A 7,780-nucleotide genomic window follows, 5' to 3' on the forward strand; every position below is an offset into this window, starting at 1 on the left:
TTCTTTTCTGTCTTTTTCATATTTCTACACATTCTGCTATTTTATCGTTCTTTCATTCTTTTAGTCAATCTATTTTTTCCATACCGTGTCTCTATCCACACGGTTCTCATCCACTGACTTCTCTGAGTTGCCGTCTTACACACTCACACACCCACAGGCACAAACACACACACCTATAAGACACGATACACACTTACACACTGAAAAACACACACCTGTAGGACTTGACACACATTTTGTGTAAGTCACTGAGGCTGTGTTGTGGGGAGGTGAGTGATTTGGGTTGACTGACGACAATGACGGACGGCTGTCATGGCGTGGCCACGTCTCATGTTCTCCGTGTGGTACACGCTGACACCGAACGCTCGTCTAAAGGGCTTATGTGTGTTAATACTCCTCTCAAGCTACCACTTTCACCTGCATTTTAAGTGAGTGGGTGAGTGAGTGAGTGTGAGTGTGAGAGTTGTCTAAGTCTCTGATTGTTCCCGTGCCTTCTGTAAAAACGGTCTCCGAATGATTTTCGCTCCTCGCGCTTCGCGCTTCACTCAAGGCCACGCGGCTGTTGGATGCAAATTACCACAAGTGGCTCTGCTCCCGCTTTTCAGACGCGCGCAACAATAGGAGAGTTCCTCAGATGTAAGCTGCAGTGTGTGTGCATGTGTGCTTCTGTGAGTGTGTGTGTGTGTGTGTGTGTGTGTGTGAGAGAGAGAGAAAGAGTTTGTATACGTGTTTGTGTGCCTGTGAGTGTGTATCTATCACCATGTTCTGAAAAAGACTTGTGCCAAGGGCAGCAACACTTATCTCACAGCGTGAAAGCCGAAGCATCGCATGAACACTTAACATATGCCTGACATCATTTTGCAGAAGGGAGAGTTGCTTTTTTCCATGCAAATGTCACATCTGTAAAACACAGGAGAGTTCACACTGGCAAGAACTCCTCTCTCCAGTCTTGTTGCCTACTTTTCTCTGCCACATTCCCTCCCTCCCACTCACACACACACACACTAACGCATGCACTGAAGACATGTACAGTTACACAAAACAGGCGTTAATGAGTGGGTTAGCAGCAATATGGCGACTGAGATTTACATATGCAGAAGGACATATAATGGACGTGTGAACTTTTTATTCCTCAAAGAATCAATCCTGGCGATTACATTATAGTTGTCGTGGCCTAAGAATAACCCTCATGAGCCAGAGAGCGTTTTGTGAAGAAAACAAGAAGTGGTTTAGTCATGAGACCTCGTGTGTGAATAAATTCCAAAACAACCAAACACCAGAAAAGGCAATTCTTATGAAGTGTTAATTCCCTACTGTTATGGATATGCTTTCTGTCACAACAGCAGCGCAACGCGTATGAGAGAGAGAGAGAGAGAGAGGGAAAGAGAGCGAGAGCGAGAGAGAGAGGGAGAGCATGAAATGGCATGTTCACTTTTCGGAGCAGTAATTTGGTTCGGTGGTGTACGACAGCGCTTGCACAGTCTGTCCTCACAAGACAACGAGGTGCCACAAAAAATGACACATCGTCCACGTTCTGCGAAAGTGGCTCATTGAGCAGTTGCTCCCAATCAAACAGCAGCGGTGGCTTGGTAGAACTAGCGGTTCCTTACCTTGAGCCGTCGTGTAGTGAATAAACAGGAGAAGCAGTAATATCCAACTGGGTCGCCACTTCAGTCTCGCCGAGTTCCCGACCACTGCCCAAAGACGCCCAACGTTAAACTCGTTTGTCCAGCACGCCGGGTACATGTTGCTCCGATCAAGTCCACCTGGAGTGGTGCGTGCCTGCCCTGGACTGTGTCCGCTCTGGTGTGCGTGCACGCCTTCCGGACGGTCTCCGTAAGCAGCCACGAGCTGGCGAGTATTGCACCGCTGCGCCAAAATCAAGTGGCGTTTTTCAGCGACTTAATCAAATAAAGACGATAACGTCACATATAGGTCCACAGGGAATGTCTCCTTTCAAAAGCAGTGTGGCTGAACGCGCAGACCAACAATTCATAAGCGCACAGTTGGTTACTGTCGCCCTCTGTAAAGTTCAATATGTGACAAACTGATCCCAGTTATTTCCAAGACCCTATTTTCAGGCTGCGATACTCCTTCCTAATTACTTTTCAGGAGAAAAATGGTTCCACGGACGCATCTGTCGCTCCTTGGAGTAATCCTTGGATAGACAGAGTAACGGTTTCCATTCAGAACGAAAAACGGTAGCCTGTATCTACATAGACATGTGCACACTATATACCCATTCAGAGAAAATAAGATCTTATGCGATCTCGGGGTTTTCAAAACGCAAAGTCATAAAGAGCAGTATTTGAAATAAGTGTGTCCACAAACTACGAAGGTTAAAGTTTTATTTCCCCTTAGATATTCAGATAGTTATCTTTCAGCGGTCCGTAGATGCTGATCCCAAAGAAAAAGATTCTCGAAGTGGTGACGAAAGCTTCCAGCTTCCAACGACTCCGCCTGGAAATAGAACACCGAATATTGTCGGCATCGATAAATCCACCAACTCCAAGGCTATCCAAGCGCGCTGGTCCACAAATTAGTTTTATTTTCCGATCAACCGAGTAACTGTCAGCCTCGCAGCGGCAGAGGAAAGAGAGGGGAAGCGATGGTGGGAGAGCAACTTGAAATGATCAAGCTGTCATCAGTGTACGCCTCACAGAAGCCATACGTAGAAGCCGGCTCGTCAGTATGCTGTGAGAGCTGGGTCCCCCGAACAGTCGGTGAGTGCGAGGAGTCGGAGTCCACAACGCGCTCAGCGGGGTAACGTGAGGGAGGTTGCCACCATGCGGCGAGGACACGTAACGCACCCTAAGAACGCGTGATAGAAGCTGTGCATCACCCCGTGAAAGTAGTTTGACGTTTACGCAGACAGGCTCGCGCGAACTGTAGGGGTGTTTTCACGACAGAGAGAGTAGAACTAGTTGTGCCTGTTTTCTGAAAGCTGTCGACTAAAAGCATTTGCACTCTGATCATAGTAAACAAACAAACAAACAAACAAACAAACAAATCACTAAATACAGGCTTTCGTCTCCTTTCACTAGCATTGAGTGATATCAACAGCAACCCTTGGTATGTGTGTAAATAACCTACCACGCATGTATTACATATTGCAGGTATGTCATAATACAACTCCAGGATTGGTTTATTCTTTTGTCCATGTGAACATTGCATGTCCCCTACCAGAGGATCTCATTTGTTAAATAGGCCCATACGTCTTTACGTATGCTTCAAGCAACTGTCCTGAACGGATCTGGAACATTAGAGTGAATTCATTCCATCTTTTTCTGCACGCTTATTGCATACCCTAAAACTAACATCAAGATAATGTTACCACCAGTCATAAATGGAGCACCAACTGCAATTTTCTCACAGTCCTGCAAAAATAGCTTACCACAGTCATGTCATTCAGTGATTCCAAAGTTAATGACACCTTTCCAGCTTTCTCTTCACCCTTGGTGGAGATGGAGTCCGCGATTCTGCTGAAAGGTTTTTGATATTTGACCGCAACAGCCAATCCAATCACACCCCACTCCTCTATGCTCAAAAAGCAACGTGTTGACTGGCTGGAGCTGTGTATGACTCAGTTCGAGCCACTGTGTTTGTTTCCCATATACGGAGACTGGCCTGTGTACGAATACCAGAGGTTCTTGGAGCACACACACACACACACTGGACGGACAGCTAGAGGAACTTGAGGAGAATTTAGCTGGATACAGTGGCCCACGGAATCACAAAATTCATCCCTCTCCCTGTCTTCATTCTCCTCTCTTTCTCTCCCCTCTCTCGTTCTCTCCCTCTCTTCTCTCCCCTCTCTCTTTCTCTCCCTCTCTTCTCTCCCCTCTCCTATCTCTCCCTCTCTTTTCTCCCCTCTCTCCTTCTCCCCCTCTCTCTGACTTCATTCTCCTCTCTTCTCTCCCCTCTCTCTTTCTCTCCCTCTCTTCTTTCCCCTCTCTCTTTCTCTCCCTCTCTTCTCTCCCCTCTCTCTTTCTCTCCCTCTTTCTGTCCTCATTGTCCTCTCTTTCCTCTCTTCTCTCCCCTCTCTCTTTGTCTCCCTCTCTCTGTCTATGTATTAATCTATATAGGCTATTTTACGCCTGGGATCCATTTCACTTCATGAAATGTAAGTTCACTGCATAGACCAGTGGTTCTTAACCTGGGTTCGATCGAACCCCAGGGGTTCGTTGAGTCACTCTCAGGGGATCGGCAGGGGTCAAGACACACACAGTATAGCCCGGTTCACACTTGCAATGTTGGGTCGTTTTTATATATACCTATGTTTTGAAGAAATCATATTTTATTTGTCCAATTACGAAGGGTTCGGTGAATGCACTGATGAAGCTTGCAGGGTTCAGTACCTCCAATAAGGTTAAGGACCACTGGCATAGACTGTGTCCTTAATAGAATCCCCACTGCCACTTCATAAGGCATCACACGTCATATGAGAAACCCCTTCGAACCCTCCATTTTGAACCACACAGCAGACCAACAAGACTGTTCACTTTACCATCCCAGCATGCTTTGCTTCCTGCAATGAGCACACATGTATTCGTGAACATGATGTAAGGAAAATGGGACAAGGTGGACAGGGGTGGGGGTGTGGGGGGGGGGCTAAAAGTTGGCTGTACAATGGCCAATGGCTGTACCGAAGTGTTTTCAGGCTTTTTGGCTGTTGTATTCTCCTTTTCTCCAATCCTTTGTGGGCAGACAGGAATACAATAATGAGCAGGGAGGTTTATAATGAGGAAGGAACGTCAAGCAAATAAAGAGAGAGCGTGTTCTAGTCGGTTCTCCAGGGAAGGACCAGAATGCAATTTAAGACTGTCAGACGCTCCGACTGAGTCTCACCGTGACATTGAACGATGCGGCTTATTTAATGGTTTGGCGTGGTTTGTAGGGGCAGCATGCTCTGAGGCTGTTTTATTTGTCTTCGTCTCTCGTCCCCAAAGTTCCATGCGAGTTAAAGGCCAGGTCTGCAATTCTAATCCAATACACTTCTTTTTTTTTCCAAATTCGGCAAATTGCTCCACACGGTCGTCTAGCTGTTCGTTCAGCGTGTGCGCTCCAAAAAATTCCCAGTGTTCAGACACATCCCTGGCTCTGTAAATAGGAAACAGACAAAGTGACACAGACTGAGGCATAAACAATTCCACCCGATTAACATGTTCTGTCAGGAGCACGGAAGGGAGGGGTGTCATTTATTTGGGTGTTGAGCATAAATGTTAACAGCCTTTTGACAGAGTCGCAGATTCTGCCTTTAATTGTCGCTGGTGAGACAGCATTGGCGGGGATTCAATGCATAGCAACAGGTATTTGACAAGATTACAAATGTTACAAGCCAGCTGCCTATGATGCGCACACACACACACACACACACACACACAGGGACACACACATGCACACACACACACATGCACGCACACACACATGCACACACACATGCACACACACGCACACACACACACACACACACATGCACACACACACACACACACACACTCACACGCACACATGGGGAAGTCACAACCTACATGTTCATACATTGTCACAGATGGATGAGCCAGACTGCTGACCAATCGCAGAGGTGACCCTGACAGAACCAAGCATTCTCCCTGTTCCTCGACTAGTACAGCAAGGTACCACCATATCCATGGTGACGCATACAGCTCCCAGGAACCACTCATAACTGCTTCACCAAGCCCAGACTTCCCCTGCTCACTTCATCACTCTGGGCAACAGTCTGCTAAAGCAACATGGAAGTCAGAGATCCTCGGTGGAGGGTTGAGTCCTCAGTGAATCGGTTCTCAACCGATTCAACCTTACTTAGCATTACCTATCAGTATTTATTAGTCTAGAGATCACCTGAAATACAAACATTAACATTACCTATCAGTATTGATTAGTCTAGAGATCACCTGCAATACAAACAGTAGCATTACCTATCAGTATTTATTAGTCTAGAGATCACCTGAAATACAAACTACTGACTGTGATCCTCAGTGGAGAGTTGATTCTTCAGTATCTCCAGACTGAAACAATCTGATCTTTCTGAACATTACTTGTCAGCAGTCTATATGCCACCTGAAATACAAACTACTGCCTGTCGTTCTCAGCGAGGAGCTGATCCTTCAGTGAATCAGCGTTGAACTGGTTTAGCCTTTTGTCTTGGACAGAGGAGAGGAGAAGGAGAAGGACTCCCTACAGGCTTCAAAAACACGGCCGACCCTCGTCTGAGTCAGATGTGACATTTCGAGGGGGCAGAAATGGCTCAAAAATACACACAGGCAGGGTCAGCTCTGTAAGAGCCCCACAAAGGGCACTTCGCCTCGCACTTCTGGGGGCATTTCTGGTGTTTTAAAGGAGAGAGGGCCAGGGCTGAAGGTCATTGTGCCGTGCCTTAGAGCAAATAGGCCTCACTATCAAACATGGCTCCTTAAAGGTGCAGTCCTCGATTTTAACATAAAACAGGGTTTTTTTTGTTGTCAAATTCAGCTGATTCCTCTTACTGTCTGTTCTGTGTGTGCGCTCAAAAAAACATCAGTGTTCATACACATTCCTGGCTCTGTAGATGAGAAATGAACCACCACACCATTGTTTCAGGAGAGCTGACTTTAAATAGACTTTGGAAATGGATTCCAGGATGATTAATAAGTTGACTACCATGTACCAGACAGATAAATGAGAAATTGAGAATGAGACGTGAGTTTCTTTCAAATGTAACAGCCTCTCAATACACACTCGGTGTGTGTGTGTGTGTAAGTGTGGGAGTGTGTTTGGGTTGGGTGCACGGTCTTGGTGAAGTTTACTGTAAGATCAATAGAAGTTTACCGTCAGGAATTTTAAGGACTTGATGTTTTCCACTAGCCTGGGAACCAGCCGAACTTAGCCCCACCCACAACATTTGAGGTCGGGAAGTTCGGTCTGGCATTGCTCCGTTGGGGAGAAACTATCTCCGAACAAAAAAATGTTCGGACCAATCAAATTGTCAGGACGGGCTTTATACGATGATGGACAGATGATCAACAGTAACGTAATCAACCACGTCACCAAAGAGTGCTTGGTTTGAATTCGTTTTCAACAAACATGGCTGCCGCTGGAGAGCTGAGATGTGTAGATTCAAGTCTGTTTTAGAAGACAGCGCATTCATTTTGAACAAGGAACAGAGAAACACGATCAAGGCATTTGTCGATCGAAAATATGTTTTTGCCGTCCTTCCTACGGGATTCGGTAAAAGTTTAATTTATCAGCTGGCCCTGGTCACATACTACGTTGCTCTGATTGGTTGAAGGTCTATCCAATTGAGCGAAGAGGCATTTTTTTTCCTGGTTCGGTTGAAACACGCCCCATAATCACAGCCCAATGGAGCAGTATCAGACTCATATTCTGACTAGAATTATGAGTATGACAACGTCAGGCTAGTTTTCCACCTTTCCTGAGCCCAACCGGTTCTCACCCTTATGGCTGTGTTCTGTTCAGTGTCCTCTTTTCATTTCTCTCTCTCTCTCTCTCTCTCTCTCTCTCTCTCTCTCTCACTCCCTCTGTCTCTCTCTCTCTGTCTCTCTCTCTCTCCCTCCCTCTCTCTCTCTCATTCTCTCTCTCTCTCTCTCTCTCCCTTTCTCTCTTTCTCCTTTTTGTCTTTGCTGTGTCTCTCCTTTGCTCCATTTCCTTTGACCAGTATTGTATCTCAGTATAACACACTCATCTACTCTCAAAATCTTCTCCTCTGAATCACAACCAGTGGCAGGTTTGTTGCAAAGAAAAAAAAACCTTGGGAGAGAGA

General features: G+C 46.1%; 1 protein-coding gene across 1 annotated transcript in view; it reads right to left on the bottom strand.

Moving 5' to 3' along the window:
- Positions 1-2,750, bottom strand: part of sdk2b (sidekick cell adhesion molecule 2b) — a 364,250-nt gene extending 361,500 nt beyond the window's left edge. Inside the window, 1 exon segment of the mRNA XM_042703378.1 lies at positions 1,611-2,750. Coding sequence (XP_042559312.1) covers positions 1,611-1,746 — 136 coding nt within the window. The 5' untranslated portion in view covers positions 1,747-2,750.
- Positions 2,751-7,780: the final 5,030 nt, after the last annotated feature.

Source organism: Clupea harengus, chromosome 23 (genome assembly GCF_900700415.2).
Source record: "Clupea harengus chromosome 23, Ch_v2.0.2, whole genome shotgun sequence".
Taxonomy (NCBI): Eukaryota; Metazoa; Chordata; class Actinopteri; order Clupeiformes; family Clupeidae; genus Clupea; species Clupea harengus.